General features: G+C 52.7%; 1 protein-coding gene across 1 annotated transcript; it reads left to right on the forward strand.

The window, feature by feature from the left end:
* The first annotated feature begins 232 nt into the window (after positions 1 to 232).
* On the forward strand, positions 233 to 22,985 carry PPP2R1A (protein phosphatase 2 scaffold subunit Aalpha). The gene is made up of 15 exons (XM_020911158.2): positions 233 to 419; positions 9,648 to 9,738; positions 10,502 to 10,602; positions 13,467 to 13,699; positions 14,659 to 14,806; positions 14,924 to 15,079; positions 16,780 to 16,894; positions 17,020 to 17,090; positions 17,523 to 17,657; positions 19,243 to 19,416; positions 19,628 to 19,688; positions 20,375 to 20,529; positions 21,516 to 21,658; positions 22,331 to 22,422; positions 22,552 to 22,985. The coding sequence occupies exons 1-15, from the start codon at positions 342 to 344 to the stop codon at positions 22,566 to 22,568; spliced, it is 1,770 nt and encodes a 589-aa protein (XP_020766817.1). The 5' UTR covers positions 233 to 341; the 3' UTR covers positions 22,569 to 22,985.
* Positions 22,986 to 23,780: the final 795 nt, after the last annotated feature.

Genomic DNA, 23,780 nt, shown 5'->3' on the forward strand with positions numbered 1-23,780 from the left:
TGCTCGTCTAGGCCGATGTTAGCGGCGACGTAGGCGGGCCCAATCTTGGTCGCTAAGATACCACGTACTTCCGTTTCCTCCTCCCCCTCTCCTAGGCTCCGGCAAACTTAATCTCGTCCCTTCGGCCAATGGCAAATGGGCGGTAGGCGGGACCTTATTTGTTCGGACCAAAGAAACGCAGGCTCGGCCCGGAGTATCGCGGCCAATGAATGTGGGGTAGCCCCTGTAAAGTGGCTCGGGCGTCCCCACGCCCTTCTTTCCTCCTCCCAGCCCAACCCCTCCCTATCCCGGTTTTAGCACGGCGCTGGCCGCAGTCTTGACAGGAACGGGACGGGCCCAAGATGGCGGCGGCGGACGGCGACGACTCGCTCTACCCCATCGCGGTGCTCATAGACGAGCTCCGCAACGAAGATGTTCAGGTCCGGAAGCAACGGGGACTTGAGGAAGAAGGGAAAGGGGACCTGGGGGTACGGGCGTCCCTCGCGGACAAGGTTCAGTGTTCGCTGGGAGTGGCGGAAGGGGCGGTGGCCAATCAGCGTTCCGTTTTCATCTGTTATGGTACCCGGACTCGATGAGACGGCACCCGGGATTGGGTGTCGGCCCAGCGGAGGGCGGGCGCGAAGGCGAGCTTGGAGGGTCCCGGGCCTGCCAAGTGCGCGCGGGGCCCCGGGCCTACGAGGCCGCGGCTCTGGAGAGGGTCGACCGATTGGGTGCGGGAGAGGCGAAGGAACTGCTCGGTGATTGGCGGCAGCAGCCCTTGAATGGCGCCTTGGGGATGGGGTGGGCGCGTGACTTGCTCCGAGTGGGGGAGGGGCCGCCTGATTGGTGGGGGCCGGGTAGTTTTCACCCTTCAAGGTTTCAGCGGCTAAGGCTCTGCCCTGTGGGGTAAACTTTCCTAACGGAGATTGAGACGTGAAGACTGACTTTCCAATTCCTGCCCTCCCACTCTCTCCAGTTTTGGTGTAGACCCCCGAAGGGGAAGGGGGCGAAAAGCTCCCTCCCAAACCGGGAACTGGCCAAATTCAGGTACGAATTACGAGGTAGAAACAAGCCCCCTTTCCGGGATCCTCCCGTTGAGTGGAGGGTGTGCAGTGTACTAAACGGACTAACATTTCTAATGTGTGGGAGCGGGGGTCTCAGATATCTGAGCCCACGAGGCGAAGGGTTGGGAAGAGGTAGGGTTGTAGGGTTTGCCTGTCCCAGCCCTGCCTCTCACCCGAGTGACCTTGGGCCGATTACTTCACCGATCTGGGCCTTTGTTTTCCATAAACTGGTCTAATAGTAGTCCTGGTCTCATTGGGAGGTTGTAAGGGGCTGAACGAGTTAATAATACGAATCATATAGAACGGCGTCCGGTCTGTTATAAGGGCCCAATAAATGTTAGCTGTAATTGTGGGGAGTGGTGATTGAAAAGTTTCGATCCTCCCTGTGGGCCTCAATTTCCTCATTTATAAAATTGTGCGGGTTACACTGGCCCAACCTCAGTGGTTTGGGCTCTTATGACCGTAGTTCGGGAGTCAGAACAGCAAGGCCAGCGTGGTGGCTGCACAGTGAATGTCGATGTGGTGGCAGATGAGGATTAATACAGAGCTAGATCAAGTGAGGCCTGTGGACCAGTAAGGCAAAGACTTTGGTGAGGTGGAGGAGCCAGTGCCAGGCTTTGCTTAGAGGAATGACATGCTGTGACTTCTCACCCTCGAGTAGGGGCCAGGCAGGATCAGAGAGACCTATCTGGATGCATTGCAGAGCAGCACCAGCATTGGCAGGATTAGGGGTATCTTGAAAAGGAGGGTTGTTGAGGTTTGCTGGTGGTTTGGATGCCGTGTGGTGAGTGATGGAGGAGGAGGAGTCAGGATGACGAGCTTTGAATCCTAGCTCTCCCTGTGTGCCCTGGGCCAGTCAGTGCCTTCCTTGCCTGTTCTGGGTCCAGATTCCTCATCTGTAAGGAATAGTGATGAGTGAGGAGGAAGAAGCATCTACCTGGTTGGGAGGTTGCAGTGGAATTGGCCCCTTAAGTGGCTGCCTCAGAGAAGGCATTCAGTGATGACCTCATTCAGTTGTCATAGCAGTTTATGGTTTTCTCTTTGGAAAGTGAGGTTCAAAGAAATTGCTTCCTTAGCCAGTAAGAAACAGTGGCTGGGTTGCATTGTCTCAGGGGTGTTTGGGGCACCACATTTCTTAAATGTGGTCCACTGGTGGAGAGACCAGGTTTCTGTGTTACTTATACTGTCTGCTTCAGTTTTCTCACCTATGAAGTGGGAAAAGGGAATTCCCTTGTGGTCCATTGTCTGGAACTCGGCACTTTCACTGCATTGGGCTCAGAGTTCAGTCTGTGGTTGGGGAACTAGGGTCCTGCAAGCCGTGCAGTGGAACCCCCCCCCCAAAGTAATACTTAGCACTTCAAAGGGATGTTTCAAGGATTAAATAGGTTAGTACAAGGAAAATGCTTAGAACAGTGCACGACATGTTTTAAGTTTTCATTAAATTTAGTCTGCTGGTTGTGGTAAGATGAGAGCTTCATCTCTCAAAGGTGAGGTGCTTCAGGCATTTAAAAACTATTCTCTTAATGGTTACTATAGAGCAGTGGGTCTTAACAGGTTGTCACGACTGGTGGTGGGAGTGCTGCGAGCAGCAGCTAGGGAAGCTCCCCAACATCCTGCACTGCCCAGGCCATCCCTTCACAAGGGATGGTCCAGCCCCAGATGTGGTGCCAAGGCTGAGAAACCCTGCTGTATGCCAGCCTGCTAAGTGCTTTATGTGTGTTTGTTGAGTCCTCACAGAAGACATCTGAGATAGGTGCTGGGTTTTTTTTCCAGTAAATGATTTTTGATTGTCAGATCTCAAGCCACAGAGAAAATAGTACCAAATCCAGTTTTTAAAAAAATTTTGTCATGTTTTTTCACCTGTTTCTCATCCTCCCCCACACACACTTTTTTCCCCTGAAGTATTTTAAAAATAAAACCCACGCCCCAGATACTTTCTCCTACATACTTCATTATGCACCTCTAAAACCATGGACTTTTTTTATTTGGCTGTGCGGCACAGCATGTGGGATCTTTGTTCCCCTATAAGGGATCAGACTGCAGGGTGCCCCCTGCATTGGAAGCATGGAGTCTTAACCCCTGGACCACCAGGGATGTCCTAAAACCATGGGCATTTTAATAACCACATTGCCATTATCATACATCAGTTCAGTTCAGTCACTCAGTTGTGTCCGACTCTTTGCGACCTCATGGACTGCAGCATGTCAGGCCTCCGTGTCCATCACCAACTCCCAGAGTTTACTCAAACTCATGTCCATTGAGTCGGTGATGCCATCCATCTCATCCTCTGTTGTCCCCTTCTCCTCCTGCCTTCAATATTTCCCAGCATCAGGGTCTTTTCCAATGAGTCAGTTCTTCCCATCAGGTGGCCAAAGTATTGGGAGTTTCGGCTTCAGCATCAGTCCTTCCAATGAATATTCAGGACTGATTTCCTTTAGGATAGAGTGATTAGATCTCCTTGCAGGCCAAGGGACCCTCAAGAGTCTTCTCCAACACCACAGTTCAAAAGCATCATACATAAGTTTTTACAGTGATCTTTGATGTCATCTAACAGTCGATTCATACACATAATCAGATTTTCCTGATTGTTCCAGAAGTGTCCTTTTACAGTTGGCTCCTTTAAATCAGATTCTGAATCTTCAATCTGAATGTTTGGTCATTGTCACACAACCCAATAAATACTGAAATAGGACTTAGCCAAGAGCATTGGGTTTCAGGGCAGCACTTTTCACCACCAAGCTGGGCCCTGTGGAGACAGTAGGCCAGAGGTGACACAGAGGTGGCAGTGCCATGGGTGGAGGCAGACCAGGGTTTCGAGTCCTGGTCTGGCAACTTTATGAGTTACTCAACCATTCTGGGCCTTGATTTTCTTGTTAAGTGAGAAAAAGGGTGGGAGACACACCCGGCAGGGCTGCTGTGAGGATTAAATGAGATAAACTATGTAAAGACAGCAGGTTCTTACATGGTCTGAGACATTTTGGGTGTCCACATCTTAGAAATCTGACATCACCGGCTCCGGCTTCTTTTCTGGAGTGCATAGAGTACACGGGGGTTTGAAACAGAGCTCAGGAATCAGGTTGTGCTCTGAGAGTTGGCGTAGGGTGATGGTGAAGAACATGGCTTCAAGATCCACGCTCTGCCGTGCCTTCTCTGGATGACCTGCATTTTTAAAGACTTGAAAAATATTTATGCTTGCGGTTTTTGATGTGCCAAGCCCTGTACTCGGTTCAGGACTCACCAGCTGGTAACAGTCATGCCCCTTCCTCATCCCAGAGACAAGTTGCTTTCCAAATGGGGGAGTAGGCACCTCCATAATTATAAGGCCAGGTAAACTGCTAGGGAAGAACTCGTTTGTGCTGCAGTTTCCAAGGAGGTGGGGAGAGTACTTTTTTCCTTTCTATTTCAGGTTAGCTATTTATTTTCCCTGCTCAAGAAGTAAAAATACGTGAGAAATAATGATAAGAATAATGGTTAACACTTGCATGCTTGCTTCATGCCAGGCCCTGTGTCTTCCTTATTTGATTATCCCAGCAGTCCTGAGAGAGGCATTGTTGTGATAGCCATTTTACAGTGAGGAAACAAGCTCTAAGGTGCCCAGGGTTGGGCACCTTAGCTAATTGGTGAAGCCAGAATACATACTTGTTCATTCTTTACTTAAAAAAAAATCGAATGCTCCAGAAATAGAGATTGTGGTCCTCATTTCACTCTCTGGTGATGCAGAACTTTTCACACCCATCTGCCTGCACACACCCACACACATAATGTGTGTGAAATGAACATTATGTTCATTTAAAAACACAATTCTTCATGGAATGAGGTGGAAGGATGTTGCGATTTTATAGGAGTTGAAGAGGCTCTTGTGTCACTCAGTAGGCGTCTCCGGGGCTGAGGCTTGTTGTTCAATCAGCCACCTTGCCGCGCCTGCCACCCCTCTCATTCCCAGCCACCGGCTCTACCAAACCAAAAGTTTGGAGCTAATCCCCCCAGGTTCTTTTCTTCCCTGCCTGTAGAAATATATGTGTAGCCTTAACTTTAAAAAATTAATCCAGCATTTATTGGACTCTTCTTGTTTGCCAGGCCCTGTCCTGGGATTTGGAGGCACAGAGTGCAGAAGACAGAGTCCCTGCCTTGTGAAGCCCATTCTAGTGTGGAAGGAGAAACAGTGAACCAGGAAGTACAGTTGGCCCTTGAACAGCGCAGGTGTGAACTGTGTGGGTCCACTTACATGCAGATTATTTCACTAGGAAATACTATGGTACTCCGTGGTCTGCTGTTGGTTGAGCCCACAGATGGGAAACCTGAGATACGGAGGGCCCACTGTAAGTTATACTCAGGTTTTCAGGTGAGCGGATGGTGGGCTTTGGAAGGTGACTTGTCTCTGGGATGAGAAAGGGGCGTGACTGTTACCAGCTGGTGATTCCTGAACCGAGTACAGGGCTGGGCACATCAAAAACGGCAAGCATAAATATTTTTCAAGTCTTTAAAAATTCAGGTCATCCAGAGAAGGCACGGCAGAGCGTGGATCTTGAACGCATGTTCTTCACCATCACCCTACACCAACTAAACTCTCAGAGCACAGCCTGATTCCTGAGCTCTGCTTCAAACCCCCGTGTACTCTGTACTCCAGAAAAGAAGCTGGAGCCTGTGTTGGAAATGATGAGCTAAGATGTGTACAGTGATGGGGGCTTGCTGGTTTACCCAGGGCAGGCATTGGTGAGGACTGAGCAGAGGCCTGAATGCAATGAGGGGAGCCCTGGTGTGTCTTGGGGAAGGCTGAGGAAACAGCACGTCAGCAAGTAAGAAGACCTGATCGTAATGTTTGTGTTTGTTTTAGTTACTGTCAAGGGAGCTACTGTGACAAGAACCCAGGGAGCAAAGAGCGGGAATGGGAAGTGAGGATGAACCTGTACGCAGGAGTCAGTCGTGTTGGGCCTCGTAGTCCATAGGAGAGCCTTCGGGTGTCACTCAGCGTGAAGCGAAGGCACACTGCGTGTGGGATTGGACTCTGTGGGGTCATATCGGGGAAACTCTGGATTGAATGTGGTGTGGATTTTAAAAAGTGGTAGTGTTTCTGTGTGGGTGTAGTGGTGAGAAGGGAGTTTTTATTTATTACATCTCATGTACTAGGCTGAGGGCTGCTGGGGACACAAGCAGCCCCAGCTCACCGTGATACGTGTGGTCGTGGAACCATGGGTGTGAACAGAGGGCTTCTTTTCATCTTCCTCCCTCTTGTCAACGAGGAAAATTTTTCCTGTACATTCCTTGGCCAACTTGTCCTTATGTCTTTCTGTCCAAAAAGAACTCGGTCACTGATTGGGCTAGTTAGGATTAAGGTTGGCTCTAGTAGTGTTAGTCACTCAGTCATGTCTGACTCTTTGCGACCCCATAGACTATAGCCTGCCAGGCTCCTCTGTCCATAGGATTTTCCAGGCAAGAAAATTCCAGCCTGCCATTCCCTTCTCTAGGGAATCTTCCTGACCCAGGGATTGAACCTGGGTCTCCCACATCGTAGGCAGATTCTTTACTGTTTGAGTCACCAGGAAGCCAAGGTTGGCTGTAAATAATAGGAAGACTCTGAGTAAATGACACTTAAATGACTGACATCAGTAAGTCTGGTGGTAGTCCAAGCTGGGCGACACTGTAGGTGTTGGAGTCCCAGGTGCTCACACGTTGTTCTGTTTGTTCTCCATCCTGCCCTCCGCAGTCCCAGGTTACCTCAAGGCCCCAAGATGGTTGCTGAAGCCCCAGCTATCATAGGCCCATTCCAGACAGGGAAGGAAGGGTGAAGATGTGACCCCCATCTCCCCATAAGAGCACTTCTAGAAGTCACACACACTGTTCCCACTTGGATTTCACTGGCCAGACATTAGTCTCATGGTCACATCCAAATGCAAAAGTGATTTTAAAATATCTTTGCAGGGACTCACATGCACAGTTAGAAACCAGAAGTCCTACATGGCAGTATAGTCCAGTGCAGGAGCTCTTAACCTGGGGTCCCTCTGGCATTCAGGGCATGTCCATGACTGGATAAGAAAGAGAATATCAGGGAGCACCTGTGTGCTTCCCACTCAGATTTCACTGGCAGTTCATGTTACCGTATTTAGTTGTTTATGTGTTTCTGTAGGTCTCGCTCTATATACATTTAATGTTTGGCTAAAAAAAAAGACGCGGGGCTTGTGATACTTAATCTGGAGACCCTTTTGCCGCCAGGCAGGTGAGTGAGTGGACCACTTCAAGCCCAGGTGGTCCAGAGACCCAGTGACACTGTATGAAAAGTGAGGTGATTTTCTGAGGAGAGGCCACCATGGCATTTCTTCAGGCTGTCATCACTGTGGTTCCCAAAGAGAGTCTTAGCTCCTTCAACCGGAGGGGGTGCGGGGTCCCAGGCACTTGCTGCCCCCTTCAGTGCCGCATGGCCCGGGGATGAGCAGGCCAAGGGAGCCGTTGCTGCTCCCCCTTGGCCGTGCTCCCTTCTTGTTCTGCTCCTCCTCTGGGGAGGAGTCCGGCTTGTGCTTGGGCTGGCGAGGCTGACTGGCTTCCTCACCACTGGGGCGTCGCCTTGCACTCTTGACACAGGAACGCATGGTTGCAGCCCCATTGTCAGGCTGGAGACAAGGAAGGGAGATTCCCAGGTGGCCAGGCCACCCGAGCAGCGGGGGTTGGGTCCTGGCCCACTCAGTGCTCCTTCAGGCAGCCGTCAGCACCCCAAGCCTGCCTCCACGCTTGTGGAAAGGTGCTGTTAGTCGTGCTTCCTGGGATGAGGGGATCAGATGAGGCCCTAACACTGACATTCTGAGCTGAGGCCCACCTTGTGTCAGCAGAGGGTGCGATTTCCAGGGTGGCCACGACAAAGCCCTGCAGCTTAGGTGGCTGCAGACAACAGAAAGGGCTCTCTCTCAGCGCTCTGGAGGCCAAAAGTCCGAAATCAGGTGTTAGCTGTGCTGGTTCTTTCAGGAGGCTCTGCGCCTCTCCCCAGCTTCAGGCGGCTGCCAGCCGTTCTTGACAGATTCCTTGGCTTGGGACACAGCCTCAGCTCCCTCCCTTGTCTTCACACGGCCTTCTCCTCTGTGTCTCTTTGTCTTCTTTCCTGTCTCTTGTAAGTCACTACTGTTGGATTTCGGGCTTGTGTCTCTCCTTTCCTCTCACACCCCTCCCACACTTAGCACTTCTTACACCAGATGGCCTTCCCCCTTCCTGATCAAGCAGTTCTTGGCAATACCAGCCGGATGTCCTACGATTAGCATTAAAGCAGGCCCTCCTCCGTGGATTTGATTATTTGCTAGAACAGCTCACAGAACTTGAGGAAACACTTGCATTTACCAGTTTGTTATGTAATAAAGGATGCAATAAAGAGTCTAGATGAACAGCCATGTGAAGAGATGCAGAGGGCGAGGTCAAGGGAACTTCTGTCCCCAGAGGTGAGGGTGCATCACCCTCATGGTATGTGGGGGTGCACCCCAAGCCCCATACTCTGAGGTTTCTTACAGAGGCTTCATCACTTGCACGTGACTGATCATCCGGTCAGTGTCCCTCTCGAGGGAATGGGGCTTGGGGCTGAAAGGTCCCAGCTTCTGAGCGTGGCTTGGTCTTCCTGGTGACCAGCCCCATCCAGGAGCCCACCCAGAGTCACCTCAATAGAACAAGAGACTTGCCCATCACCCAGGAAATTCCAAGGAATTTTGGGGCTCAGAATCAGGAACCAGAATCGAAAATCAAACATCAGAACAAGAGATGTTCCTTGTGTTCCTATCACTTAGGAAACTGCAGGGGTTTAGGAGCCAGGAACTGGGGGTAGACACACACTTTTCTAATGTTTCACAGCACCACCACCAACCCCTGCCCCAAATTCAGGATGATCTCGAGATGCTTACTTAATTACATTTGTGTATTTCACATTTACCAGTACTGAGGGTTAGGACTGGGACGTACCTTTCTGCAATCACTGTTCAACCCCCGTACTAGTGTAATTACTACTGCTAATGCTAGTCTTGTTTTTATAGCAATGTCATTATAATATTGTTTGTTCTGTTATCATCACTGTTAGCCGCCGTCTACCATCTAACCCATCACTGGGTTACGACCCCTGCTCTATGCCACAGAGCTCTGTGACTCTTAGAAGGGACTTTCACGCCCTGAGCCTGTTTCCTCTTCTGGGGTAGGGCCCATAACCCTCTGCCTTCGGCTTGTCGTGAGAGCTAAATGAGACATGGAAGTGCGTGGTCTGCCTGGGACTGGGCCCCGAGTAAGCTGGGAACGTAGCCGCTGCTGTTAGGAGCACAAGATGGAGTGTGTGAGTGGTGTTGAGCCAAAGAGTGGGCACAGGTAGGAGGGTGGGGACCTTGGGCGTGCAGACACAGTGTCAGACAGAGTGATCCTGGAAAGTACTGAAGCGGGTGTTGGCTCAGTGAGACCCATCGGATGCTTTTGCTGAGACTGCCGCTGTCATTTAACAGCTCAAGGTCACAGAGTCACTTGGTAGGCTTGCATTACTCAGTACCCCACACGTGCTTAGCGAGGCTTCCAGCAGCTGACTGAGTCCAAAACTATCACCTTAAGTCTGGGCTTGCTAACTTTGTCCCTTCCTTTTCTTCTTCCCCTCATTAGCTTCGCCTCAACAGCATCAAGAAGCTGTCTACCATTGCCTTGGCCCTCGGGGTCGAAAGGACCCGCAGTGAGCTTCTGCCCTTTCTTACAGGTACAGTGGAGTCCTGGGGCCCACGTTGAGTGGGGGCTTCTTGGGGTGGTTCCTGCCAGATAGGAGAGAAACCTCTCTGTGGGTTTAACAGCTTGTAAGTGCCGTGTGCTAGGCGCTGGGGGCTGGTGCAGGGACTAATGGAAGGGATCTGAAGGCTGATGGAGCCTGGTTTGAATTGCAACTCCAGTTGCTGGTGACTTTAGGTAAATTACTTAACTTCTCTGTTCCATAGAGTTTTTCATGTATAAAACAGGCATGGTCATCATGTGTTATAGCGTTGATGTGAACATTGAATAATTATAATAATAGCTAATACTTACTATATACCGACCATACGCCACACAGTGTTCTGAACCCTTTCTTGTGAGAATTAAGTTTGTTCACCTAGATCTTGTGCTCTATGCCACTGTTGTTGTCCAAGGTTATCTCACAGTAACTTCTTAAGGCAGGTGAGACTCCTGCCCTCATTTTATAGATGAGGAAACTGAAGTATGGAGAGATGAAGTGACTTAATTGGCCGTGTAGTTCGAAAGTGACTCAGAGGGGATAATCTATCAAGTCATGCTGGCTCTGAACTTGACAGTATTGATGGTCTCTCTTCCCTAGCATCCCACACCTAATTACCCATTCCGGCCCCCCTACCTCTGCCCACCCAGGGGGAGGGTGGCTGCCAAGTTGAGGAAGCAGAGTGGAGCACGCTTGTTCCCGAGAGGGGGGATCAGCTGTGGGGCGGAACTGTAACCTAGTCTGTCTTGTCCCGCAGACACCATCTACGATGAGGACGAGGTCCTCTTGGCCCTGGCGGAGCAGCTGGGCACCTTCACCACTCTGGTCGGAGGCCCCGAGTACGTGCACTGCCTGCTGGTGAGTCCAGAAGCCGGGGAGGGCCCCTGCCTGCCCCTGGGGGGTCAGAACCAGGGTTCTCGCAGGGAGGGGAGAGTGCAGGCCAGGCTGGGGTCATCTTCTCTGAACAGAGGGGCCTTGATCATTAACTTTAACCCAGCAAGTCAGTAGTGGCATTTACTATATTTGAACGAAAACACACCCGTCTTCCTCACTGTTGACTGGGTGTGTCTGAGCAGTGCCAGGCCCCGCCTGGCCCTCTATGTGTGAGGTTTTCAGTTGGGAGTCAAGCTCCACTTACTTGCTGTGTGACTTGTAAGTCAGCTGATTTCTCTGTGCTGTCCTCTCATATGTAGACAGGGAGTCCTTAGCATTTACATTGAGGATCACCTCAGGAAGCCTTAGTGCAGTACTTGGCATGTAGTGAGTGCTCACAGATGTCCGCTCCGTTGTCATCCTGCCCACCCTTCGGTGTAGGGACGGTCACACCGGCTGTGGCCATGCCACCCTGGACACGCCTGATCTCATCTCATCTCGGAAGCTAAGCAGGGGTCGGGCCTGCTTAGTACTTGGATGGGAAGAAGACGACAGTCACACTGCTAGTGAGTGGCAGAGCTGGGATTCTAGGCTTGTCCCTGTGACTTTTCCTGTGTTCCTGTCCATGTGACCCTGTGTTGGGTGATGGCGGAGGTCAGAGATGGTCAGATACTGAGAGTAACGGCTCTTTGGGGAAAGGGAAGGGAGGAGGCGCTCCCGTCCTGTGGCCTGGGTTGAAAGAAGCTTGGAGGTTCTCAGTTTTCACTGTTCTCAGAGCCGCCGTTTTCCCCTTGTAATTCTTTCTTTCATGATCCCTAAAGATACCATCTTCATACTTTGGCATCTGCACTTGATGGTGTTTTGTAGTTAGTCTGCAGGCTTGCTTTTAGTGGTATATGAATCATTGCCACCTTTTTAATGAGATTGTAAAAAATTTGTTCCTGATTTTTTTTTTTATCATGGTGAGTTAGTAATAATTAGTTGCCATTATTAATAGTACCATTATTAGTAATAATGGTAGTAAATAGTTACCGTTATTAAAAAATAGTTACTGTTTTAGCCACTTTTTCCCCGTGACGTTAAGTACATTCACACTGCGGTGCAGCCATCACTACTGTTCATCTCCAGAACTTTCTCATCTTCCCCAAAGAAACTGTACTCATTAAGCAGTAACTCCCCAAGCTCCTCACCACAGCTCCCAGCAACCACCATTCCACTTTCTGTCTCTATGAGTCTGACTACAGACATACCTCAGAAATTGTGGGTTCAGTTCCAAACTACCGTAATAAAGAAAGTGAATGTTTTAATAAAATGAGTCACATGAATGTTTTTGTTTCCCAGTACATATAAAAGTTATGATTACACTTTACTGTTGTCTGTTAAATGTGTAATAGCATTCTGTCGAGAAAAGATACATATCTTAGTTAAAAAATACTTTCTCATCAAAAACCACTAACCATCATCTAAGCCTTTAGCAAGTTGTAGTCTTTTTGCAGTAGTAACATCAAAGGTCACTGATCACAGATCATCATAATAAATACATTAATAATGAAAATGTTGGAAATATTTTGAGAATTACCAAAATGTGACACAGACTCAAAGTGAGCAAATGCTGTTGGAAAACTTGATGTTGACAGACTTGTTGGACACAAGGTTGCCACACACCTTCAGTTTGTAAAACTTAGCACCTCACATAAGCATATATTCTGTAGTCTTTTGTGAAAGGCTTATTGTATTTAGTATAACGTCTTCAAGGAATTCATCCACGTTGAAGCATGTGTCAAATGAGATTTTATTCACATGTAAGGGCCTGGCCCTTTTGGCTGCTTTTGGAAAACTCCAGATTTGCTTTCCCTGGCCATGTCCCCCCGTCGCAGTTGACAGACCCGGAAGCGGGAGGCAGCTCTGCTCCCTGGCCTGGACGCTCTCCAGCCAGTCGCTGCCTCTGCTGTCCCCGCCTGTCGCTGCCTCTGCCGTCCCCGCCTGTCTCCTTTGGCCGTCGCGGCAGTCAGTGACCTGCCTGGTCCCTGGAAACGTCTCCATTTATGATTTCATTCTCCTTTCTGTCCCTGTCAGGCCAGGTTGGACTTGAGACCACAAGCCTCCACCCACATCTTTATTTGAACAGATTAGGATAACAATTGAGTCTCGCTTTCAGTCAGTAATTCCTGCTCTGTGCTAGGAGGTCTGCTGGGCTCAAGGGACCCCATGGTGAGGCAGTCACAAGTCTCTAAAGGAACACGATCACTCCAGGCCTCACAGTAACAAGAGTCTCGAGCCCCAGGTTCCCCAGTATTGTGAGATCTTGGTGTGGTTGCCTGTCAGAAACCGCAGCTCTGCCTTTCAGCCCTTTGGAGGTTCTGGAGCCAGCTGGCCCGGTTTAGATCCTGGCTTATCGCTGTTACATCTCGGGCAGATTAGCCTGGCCGTGCCTCAGTTTCCCCTTAGTTTAGAATGGAGACAGTAACAGGACCTGCTTCATAGGACTCAAGTGAGTTAGAACCAGCACCGCTAGAGCCATGGCCCTGCTAAGAACATGCAGTAAATAGATGCTCTCGTCAAAATCAGTGGTTATTACTGCACTTGGAGATGCCAGGGACAGCTGCGGCCCTCTCGGAAGGTGGCATGTACAGCTTGGGGGTTTGTAGACCCCACTGAAGTGCCTCCAAGGACCTGTGGGTGAGGTTCTCTTTTGTGGTTCTTCAGGGAGGAGACACTGTGTGCATGCAGGCCTCTGCTGATCAGGGAAAGCCTGTCAGAGGAGCTGAGTCTCTGGGAGGGTGCAGCTGGGAGCTCGGGGTGGGGGGGGTGCTGGAGAGGAGCCATGTGCTGACCTGTTCTCCCCGCAGCCGCCCCTGGAGTCGCTGGCCACGGTGGAGGAGACAGTGGTGCGGGACAAGGCGGTGGAATCCCTGCGGGCCATCTCCCACGAGCACTCCCCCTCCGACCTCGAGGCCCACTTCGTGCCCCTGGTGAAGCGGCTGGCGGGCGGCGACTGGTTCACCTCCCGCACCTCAGCCTGTGGCCTCTTCTCTGTCTGCTACCCCCGCGTGTCCAGTGCCGTCAAGGCGGAGCTTCGACAGTGAGTCCCCTGGCTCTGCTGGCCTCTGGGCCCTGGCGAGACCCTGCTTCCCACTCCTGCTTGGTCCCCTTCTCTTGAGCCCCAGGCTCCGTTAGGCCCATCCAGCGCCCAGAAGCCCCCGAGCTCTGTCAGCCCTCAGAGAGCCAGTGTCTGGACACAGCTGGGTGTGAGTCCAGGCACTGCCTCCTGCTCATTTAGGAAACGGAGGCAGTGATGGTTCTTCCTCCCGTTGGTTATGTAAAAGAATTACTGTGTATAAAATGCTTAGGACAGACTCTGGTACATGTGGACGCTCAGCCAGTGACGTGTGGTGCAGTTGTAGGCCTGTCTCGCTGTGGCAGATGGGAGGCTGCCGCCTCCACCACCTCCACCACCTTCCTCCCTCTTGGCTGAACCCCAGCAAGTTGCTTGCCCTTGAGATTTGGCCTGTGGAAGAACCAGTATTTTTATTGGATTTTAATGGATTAAAATCTCCCATTAATCTGTGTTTCTTCCCGTCCCTCTGAACTCCTGTCCTTCCGCCGTTGTCCTGAACCAGCCCCTGAGCCGTCACCCTGGCCAGGACAGCAGCGTACAGCTGCTTGTGGGTGCTTGGAGGGCTGTGCTGGGCTCCTCGTGTCTCTTTAACTGGAAGCAGTTGGTACTGGAAAGGAAACACTGAGCAGCTTCAGTGCAGCCTCTTAGCTTAGCAGTTTTATGTGGTCATAATAATAGAATCAGCACCTGCAGTTCGCTGTAGACCTACCTGCAGAGAGACGGCTGGGTGTCTCACACACGTCGTCTGGTTTAAACCTCAGTGGCCCAGTAGGGTGGGTTCTGTTATCAGTTCCTTTGTGTAGGGTTGGGGAGACTCAGAGGCTGTTACTTGGGTCAGGATCACCCGGGCAAAGCCAGGTGCTGCAGGACTGCCTGGGATTCCAGGGGTTCCTCCTCCTGAGCCCACTCTACCCACCCCCCAGGTACTTCCGGAACCTGTGCTCAGATGACACCCCCATGGTGCGGCGGGCCGCAGCCTCCAAGCTGGGGGAGTTTGCCAAGGTGCTGGAGCTGGACAACGTCAAGAGCGAGATCATCCCCATGTTCTCCAACCTAGCCTCTGACGAGCAGGTGGGGCCGCCTGCCCGCCCCCTCCTGCTGCTCCCCGTGGCGGACCTGAGTCTGGGGAGGAGGCCTGGGGCTGATGGGGCCTCTGCTGACCCCTCCTTGTTCCCACCCTCTCTCTAGGACTCGGTGCGGCTGCTAGCGGTGGAGGCATGTGTGAACATTGCCCAGCTCCTGCCCCAGGAGGACCTGGAGGCCCTGGTGATGCCCACCCTGCGCCAGGCTGCTGAGGACAAGTCTTGGCGCGTCCGTTACATGGTGGCCGACAAGTTCACAGAGGTGCGTGCTGGGGCTGTAGACAGCATCTCACAGATGGGGAGATGGAGGCCTTGGGAAGGAGTGGAGTCACATAGAGGACCTGGGGTTTAGTGAAGCCCAGTGGGTCACCCGGGCATTGAAGCAGGAAGCTCTCTGTTGTCATTTGATTAGCTCACCTGTCAACCCTGGTTGGTTGATAGCGGCAGCTTGAAGTGCTTCCTTGAGGTTTCTGAGGCCAACTTAAGGTTCTGTAGCGGGGAGCCACAGGAGCAGAGAAGGGTGGCATATGTGTGTTCCCGACCTACGAACCTTGTCTCCTTTCACAGAGACGTCTTTCCTTGGCCATGGACGGCCTTCTTTTCCCTGTACCTTGCCTGTGTGCTGTGTTCTCATCTCCTCTTCTTGCAAGCACTTTAGACACTTTAGCTTAGAGCTCACCCTAATGACCTTCTTTTACCCTGTTACCTCTCTGAAGACCCTGTGGCCAAGTACAGTCATATTCTGAGGTCCTGGGGTGGGGAGTTAGGACGTCAGTGTGTGAATTTCAGGGGTGGAGGGATACAATCGAGCCCCCAGACACGGCCCAAACGTTTGAACGGTCAGAGCGATGCTGTCAAGCAGGCAGAACAGATGCCACGTCTCTGAGGACAGTGCTCTTTCCATGAGTCTCAGTGGCTTATCGCACAGACGTGTTTGTCGGGCTCCAGCTCATGGCTGGGTGTTGGGGATCCAGTAATTCAGCACATTCCTGGCCTTCAAGGAGCAGGCAGCCTGAAGAGGGGACAGTCAGCTGAGACAGAGGAAAGGTAGTGAGACCGTGACTGGTGCAGGGCTGGCCGGTGGGTGTGGGTGTGGAAGCGCCGAGACGAGGAGGTGGTGCTGCAGCAGGTTCTGGGGGACGAGAGAGAGCGCCGGGGCAGGACCTGTGTCCCGTGTGTGCAGAGGGCCTGGGTGGTGAGAGGAGCACAGGCAAGAACGTTGGGCAGTGGCTTTCAGCGGGAGAGGAAGCTGGAGAGGTGGGCAGCAGGCCCCCCTCCTCGCAGTCAGGAATACCCTGCTCCCCCAGGTCCTCACGAAGCAGCTTCATAGCAGAACCTGTGCGTTTTTCTTTGTCTTATTTCCTGGAGGTGGGGAGGGGGTGGTACCCTAACCTGTATTGTTTTGTTTTAATTGCAAAAGTAATATGGACGCTGGTAAACAGTCTTAACACAGAAATAATACAAATGAGAAAGTGACAGGGATCATACATCATTAGACTCTTTTGGGATCAGGGACAGAAAACCCAACCCGAGTAACCTGAACAGTAAGGCGATCTGTCGTTTTAATGCAGACAGCAGTACTTTGCAGTAGGTACCCTCATGGTTTGAGGAAGCAGAGGCTCAGAGAGGTGCAAGCAGTCATCCAAGGTCACACAGATGATAAGCAAGAGTAAGAACTTGAGCCAGGCAGTTGGACTCCAGGGCCACACTCGTGACCACTGCCCTGCCCAGCCCCTCAGCACCATATACAGTTCATCACTGCACAACAGGGAAACTGAGCCTTGGAGAGGCTCTGAGACGTGGCTGAGGCCGCCCCTACGGCACCCACGTTACATCTCAGCAGTGACACCAAGGGCTGTTGTTGCCTCAGTCCAGGTGCCTTGAACTTTGATTTTGTTCTCATTCACCGAAGGTACCCAGCAAGCCCTCTCACTCCCCCTGCCCTTCCTTCCCTTCCTGCAGCTCCAGAAAGCGGTGGGGCCTGAGATCACTAAGACGGACCTGGTCCCTGCCTTCCAGAACCTGATGAAAGACTGTGAGGCTGAGGTGAGGGCCGCCGCCTCCCACAAGGTCAAAGGTTGGTGCTGGTGACCAGAACACAGCAAGCGGGTGTGCGGGTGGTGGGGCGAGTGTCCAAGGGGCTGCAGGCAGAACGGGCACATCGGGTCTCACCTCCCACTGCCTCCCTCTCGCTGCCCACAGAATTCTGTGAAAATCTCTCCGCTGACTGTCGGGAGAATGTGATCATGACCCAGATCTTGCCCTGCATCAAGGTAACAGGGAGTTTGGTGGGAGTAGAGCACGCCTGAACTTTCTGGAAGGAAGGGTGGAGATAGGACGTGAGGGGCAGCCGGATGCAGACTGAGTTCCCAGCCTCCTCAGACCAGGCAGTGTCAGGTTTAGAGCAGTCAGGAAGCCTGAGGGCAGGCGGAATCTGAGGCACCGGGCTGAGTGTGGTGGTGGGGTGCTTCCTCCTCAGAGCTCACAGCGTCTCCTCATCCACAGAGCTTCAAGTTTGGGGCAAAGGTTCCTGGGGCCAGGGGTCGTTGAACTCCAGGCACGCCGAACATGTAAGGCGCTCTAGTTCTGCTCGGGCACTCAGCCTGGATCGAGAGGACAAAAGCAAGCAGTGTCTCGGGGCTTCATAGGAGTGGAGTCTCTGCAGCCACTGACCCTATGGCTCCTGTCTTCCTTCTCCCTCCCAGGAGCTGGTGTCCGACGCCAACCAGCACGTCAAGTCGGCGCTGGCCTCCGTCATCATGGGCCTCTCTCCGATCCTGGGCAAAGACAACACCATCGAGCACCTGCTGCCGCTCTTCCTGGCCCAGCTGAAGGATGAGGTACGGGCGCTGGGGTGGGGAAGGGGCTCTGCACGCTGGCCCAGCGGAAGGATAAGGTATGGGCGCCAGGGGGGGGCTCTGCATGTGGCCATAGCGGATGGGGCAGCTGCTCCCCAGGTTCACCAGCACCTTCAGCAAACACCCAGGTCACCAGGGAGTTGAGTGTCTCTGGGTATGGTGGGCTGCACGTTAACCCATTGGTTTATTTGGCATTTGTTTCACATGCCTTTATTCTGTACTAGTCTTTTTCCTGGGCGTTAGGGATACTGAGCAAAAAAAGGAACAAGGCACTTGATCCTCCAGGACCTTCAGAGAGTGGCAGTGGCGAGGGACAGATGGGTGGTCCCTTGACTCCCTGATCATACAGGTGCTGTGACAAGTTCACGTCTATCCGAGTTCAGGCTAAGGTGCTTACTAGGGACCCCAAAGTGCTGTGGATTAAAGAAGGTAGAGAATCGTTTCTCTCTGAGCAACCTAGGGGCGGGGTGGACTGACACTGAGGGGCTTGTCCCTGCTGACCCCCGTGCCCTGTGGGTCTGAGGTGGTTGCGCTAATTTGTTCTGTCTCAGCCGTTGTGAAGGGAGGGCACCAACCAGCAGCAGGCCAGTCCTCTCAGTCAGACCCCAGAGGGTGCCCATCCTGTCTGCTGATGGCTGACCTCAGGTTACAGGTCTCCAGCCTCCGTGGAGGTCAAGTTGATGCCACATGGCCCAAGGTCCTCACCACAAGTCACATTATTAGCATGATCTTTTTGGCATGGCCCAGGGCCCTTTTTTATTTCTGATACTTAGAGATCATCTCCCAGAAGCTGGTGGGGGGCCAGTCCTCTGGAATGTGCCAAGTTTGAACAACCTAGCCCTGTCCAGTTAACCCTTTACTGCACACTTGATTATTTGCTTCATTGATTTATTTCAGCGCATGCCTCTTCACCCCACAGCTCCCAGAGGGAGATGCAGGAAAAACTGACTGTGGTGTCTGCCATCCAGGAATATATGATGTTGGACAAGAATTGATTGTATTTATGTGCCTTTTCTTAGAAGTTGCTTCAGAGATTTTTGGAAGCAGATGGGGATATAGGTTCCCCCTCTTTGCTAAGATAGAGCACTACTATAAACCTGTCATAGGTCGAAATGGCGTAGAGTGAAGCAGCAGTTTTTTTCTTTTGTAAAAGCAAAAATCCTGTTTGGGTTTCTTTTGGTTAGTGAAAGCAGGAACTAGTGTAGGTCTTTCAGAGTGGTGTGAAGTTAACTTTGGAAAAATAGGGGCTAGCTATGTACATGTGCATGTGTGTTTGTGTGTGTTAGTCACCCAGTCGTGTCTGACTTTGCAACCCCATGGACTGTAGCCCACCAGGCTCCTTTGTCCATGGAATTCTCCAGGCAGGAATAGTGGAGTGGGTAGCCATTCCCTTCTCCAGGGGATCTTCCCGACCCAGGGATCAAACCTGGGTCTCCTGCATTGTAGGTGGATTCTTTACCATCGGAGCCACCAGGGAAGCCCATACATGCATGTAATGTAAGTCAGAGCCTTGCCCTGGGCTCCATGTGCAGTGCATCTTCTCAGACCCCTCCTGTCCTCTTCTCAGTGCCCGGAGGTGCGACTGAACATCATCTCCAACCTGGACTGCGTGAACGAGGTGATCGGCATCCGGCAGCTGTCGCAGTCCCTGCTCCCTGCCATCGTGGAGCTGGCAGAGGATGCCAAGTGGCGGGTGCGGCTAGCCATCATTGAGTACATGCCTCTGCTGGCGGGACAGCTGGTGAGAGCGCAGGCCTGGGGGCTGTGCCGGGGGCCCTGGGGACCCTGTGGAAGGTGCGAGGGCTGTCAGGGGAGTTGAGGGGAGAGACGGGAAGAGAGCCCGTCAGGTGAAGTGGAACAGTGCCCGGCTCTTTGCGGGCGGTGTGTGGTTTCCCTGGGCTTCGCCAGAATTGCCCAGTTTCGACTCTGATCTGTCTCCTCGTCTCCTGCAGGGGGTGGAGTTCTTTGATGAGAAGCTCAACTCCTTGTGCATGGCCTGGCTTGTGGATCATGGTGAGCACCACCCCAGGACCTCTGGGTGGAGACTGGGGCTCCAGAAGGGTGCGGGGCGGGTTGATTGGGGCAGGTGGGGGGAGTGGGCGTCATCACCCCACTGCTGTCAGGTGCAAGGAGCAGCTCTTTCTTGCTGTCTGGATTCCCACAGGAGGGCAGGGTAGGAGGTGGATGTATCAGGTCACCCGCGGCTGCCAGGTCCAGTGGAGACTCTGAGGGTCACCCGGCAGAGTCTGAGTTTGAATCCCACTTCCTGGCTGTCAAAGCTTAAGCACGTCACTTGCCACCTTTGAGCCCACACTCTCTGTGAAACATAGGGTGCCTCATCCTAGTCTTTGAAGGCCATTGTGAGAACTGTGCATTGTTTTCACTAGGAGTGGCAAAAATAAAAGTTAGCGTTTGTCTGTAACAGGCTCCATTCCGTGTACTAAGTTGTTCACTTGGGCAAATTCAGAACCTCAGCCTGCCTGTCTGTGCCTTGGAGCTGTTGAGAAGGTGCTCCGTGAAGAAAACCCTACATCCAGTGCACATGGCCCTCTCTTTCTCTGCGAGTTTATGGGTTCTCGCAGTTTATGTGGCCCGTTTCCTGGGGCTGCTCTGCAGGTGGGAGCGAGTGTGACTGTGACTCCCCACCTGCATTAGCCCTTCACCTCCTGAGTCTCCCTGCCTCCCTCCTCCTTCCACAGTCTACGCCATCCGCGAGGCGGCCACCAGCAACCTGAAGAAGCTGGTGGAGAAGTTCGGGAAGGAGTGGGCCCATGCTACTATCATCCCCAAGGTCTTGGCCATGTCTGGGGACCCCAACTACCTGCACCGCATGACTACACTCTTCTGTATCAATGTGAGCATGCCCACCGGCCCCCACTGTCCCTGGGGGAGGGGAAGTAGGTGGGAGAGGAGGAATGGAGAAGGTCCTCAGGAGAAACCTGGCTTGGGATTTGGGGCCGTAGGGGTGAGTCCTTGGGGAGCTGCAGGCCAGAGCTTGGGGCTCCTTGGTCAGAGTCACAGGGCCTTTGCGGGTGGGGGCCTGCATGGGGGAGACTTGGGACTAGGGAGATTTGCCCGGCAGAACAGTGATGGCCAGGTCTGTCTGAGCACCCCTCTCCTTTCCCACAAAGTGTGTAATATTTATGATATAATGGGTAATGTACAGTTTCTAGAATCAGACCTACTGTTTAATTCTAGCTCTGCCATATATTGATTGTGCACCTTGAGAAAATTACCTTATTCTTACTGCCTCAGTTTTCTCACCTGTAAAGGGTTCATACCAGTCATCACAGCTCCAGACTCCTGAGGCTGTGAGATTAATCTGGTTATACAACTTAGAACAGTTGTTAATATGTAATGTATATATAGTGTGTGTGTAATATGTATATGTGTGATAAATACAGTAGAAAGTGCTTGTATCTAGTTAGTTAAATAAACCGTACAAGTAACTACGAATTAAAGAATGAGATTTAAAAGTTAGCATAAAATTGTTCTGATAATCCCTTGCTGTGCATCACTCTGGAGACCATGGCACTAAGGAAGCACTCCCAGGGTGAGGAGTCTAGTCCCATCCCCAGGGATGAGGGAGAATCTGAGGAGGGAGCTGGGATGGGACAGTGTGGGCTGGGGGTTTTCAGGGCAGGGAGATGATAGAGTCAGGAGGGTGTTAGGGGACCTGGGAACTTGCGGAGAATCAAGGCCCTCAGGGTGGGCGAGTCTGAGCTCAGAGTCCCCCTGATGCTCAGCTAGCTTCACCCTCAAGCCTGACGGCTGCTAAGTGTCCGGTCAGAGGGAGCGAGGACTCTGGGGAGTCACCCTCTGCCACTCCCTGGCCTGCAGGTGCTGTCCGAGGTCTGTGGGCAGGACATCACCACCAAGCACATGCTGCCCACCGTGCTGCGCATGGCCGGGGACCCTGTCGCCAATGTCCGCTTCAACGTGGCCAAGTCCCTGCAGAAGATAGGGCCCATCCTGGACAACAGGTGAGGCCTGCCCCTCCTCCACACACGATTGTATTTGAATCAACTTCAAACATTGATCAAGGGGGACGCAGGTGATAGAAGTGAGAATGGTGGTTATTTTTGGGGGAAGGGCCTTGTGACACCTGCACCTCTGTCTGTCCAGGACACAGCTTCACCCCTTAGTCTCTCTCTGAAGGCCGCCTTTGTCCCCCAAACAGTTGACTGCCGCTGCAGAAGCATTTCCCTCGGCCCTTTCCTCCCTGGGCCCCTGTAGGGCCGAGTCCCTCCCTTGGTCACTCACCTGTCCTGTTATTCGTCGGCAGTTTGATCTGCCTTCTCCCAGCCCGGGCTCCATGTGGGTGAGAATCAGGAGGGTTGGGTTTTCCGCTGTGTCCACACCTGATGGGCCGTAGACCTCAGTAGATAATGTTACACAAATGCAAGGCGTCATGTGGCCGAGACTCAGAGACTTGAGGGTTCCGGGTTCTCTGCCCAACTTTTCCACACCACCTCACCTCCCTGTAGCTATTCTGGGCCCCCGAGGCCTCTATCTTTGTTTGTACGATTTCCAGCCTTCCGAGTAATGGTTGCTCTGGCCCCTGAGAGCTTTCATTCACGTGTGTGTCTGCGTCTGTGCACAGACACCCAGCAGCCCCGCTTGCCTGACCCCTCGCCTTCCCCTTCTCTCCCCAGCACGCTGCAGAGCGAGGTCAAGCCCATCCTCGAGAAGCTGACCCAGGACCAGGATGTGGACGTCAAGTACTTCGCCCAGGAGGCTCTGACTGGTGAGGCGTCAGGAATCTGAGAAGCCAGCGGCAGGGGGTGGGGGTCTGTGAGGGCGGCACTTGGCCTGGGAGCTGCTGTGGGCAGTGGGCTGGCTGCCTTCTGACTCCCGCCTCTTCCTGTTCCCCCAGTTCTGTCTCTCGCCTGATGCTGGAAGAGGAGCCTCCGTCGGCCTCCGGTGTCCACCCTCCCCCGCCAGGCCCCTCCCTCGGGGGGACAGTGGGGGGCCCTTGGCTGTCACTCCCTGTGCATGGTCTGACCCCAGGTCCCTCCCCCGGCACGGTTCCTCCCTCAGCCCGGGACTCCAGCTCCTCACATCCGCCCCCCACAGGGCTGGGGGCGCACACTGCGGGACAGAGCAGAGACCCTGGGAGGAAGGGGCTGCTCCCGCCCGCTGGGGGAGAGATGCTAGCGTCCCAGGTCGCCAGCTCCTGCTGCTGTTGTGGGGACCCCTCCCCCATCTCCACCTCCCTCCCTTCCTCTCGGTGGTTTTTTTGTGTCAGTTGTGCCGTTTTTATTTTATTCCCTTTCCCCCTTTTCACAGAGAAATAAAGGTCTAGAAATAGCTGGTCCTCTGTTTCTTCGTCACTAGGTGGAGAAGAGGGCACCACCTCAGGGCCCCAGCCTTGCGCTTCTGTCTGGCGAGGACTGACTGGACTTGCCACACCCCCTGTGCTGTGAGTGAGGAAAATGCTCTGGGAAGCCCATGGGAGTGCCCCTGGCCCCAGGGGCCAGCGGAGTCCTAAGGTGCACTTGGGTTTCACAGAGGTTGGCTGACTGTGTGGTGGTGGTTAGGGCAGGTGCCTTGACGCCAGACTGCCTGCATCCAGATCCTTGTTCTTTCCGTTAATAGCTGTGTGGCCTTGAGCAACTTGCCCGGTCTCAGATTGCAAGACTGTAAAATGGGGGTAAGAGTAGAATCTAGATCTAGCGGAGCAGGAATGAAGACTTAGGTGAGTTAATACACACAGAGTGGGTAATAATGTCTGACACATGAGAGGAGCAGGCCAGGAGCTCTCAGGGTCATCAGGGCTGCGACAGGGAGCAGGCTGGGGACTGTGGCTAGACAGAACCGGTTCTCTCAGCATGTTCTTCTGTTTCTTTAGTACTGATTAGACACCCGTATTTTTAGTTGGGCATATGGCTGCCTGGATTCAAGGCATTTTCCCAGGGCCTCTTGAAATTTGGTGTGGCATTGCAGCTAAATTCGGACATGTGGACAGAAGTGACATGGGCAGCTTCTAGAAAGCGTTCCTAATGGGGAAATAATGATTCCCCCTCATTCCTGTGCTCTGGAATGTGGACCTGATGGCAGGAATGGGTGCAGCCATCCCAGGCCAGGAAGTGATCTCAGAAGTGC

The sequence above is a fragment of the Odocoileus virginianus genome, chromosome 20, assembly GCF_023699985.2.
Source record: "Odocoileus virginianus isolate 20LAN1187 ecotype Illinois chromosome 20, Ovbor_1.2, whole genome shotgun sequence".
Classification (NCBI taxonomy): domain Eukaryota; kingdom Metazoa; phylum Chordata; class Mammalia; order Artiodactyla; family Cervidae; genus Odocoileus; species Odocoileus virginianus.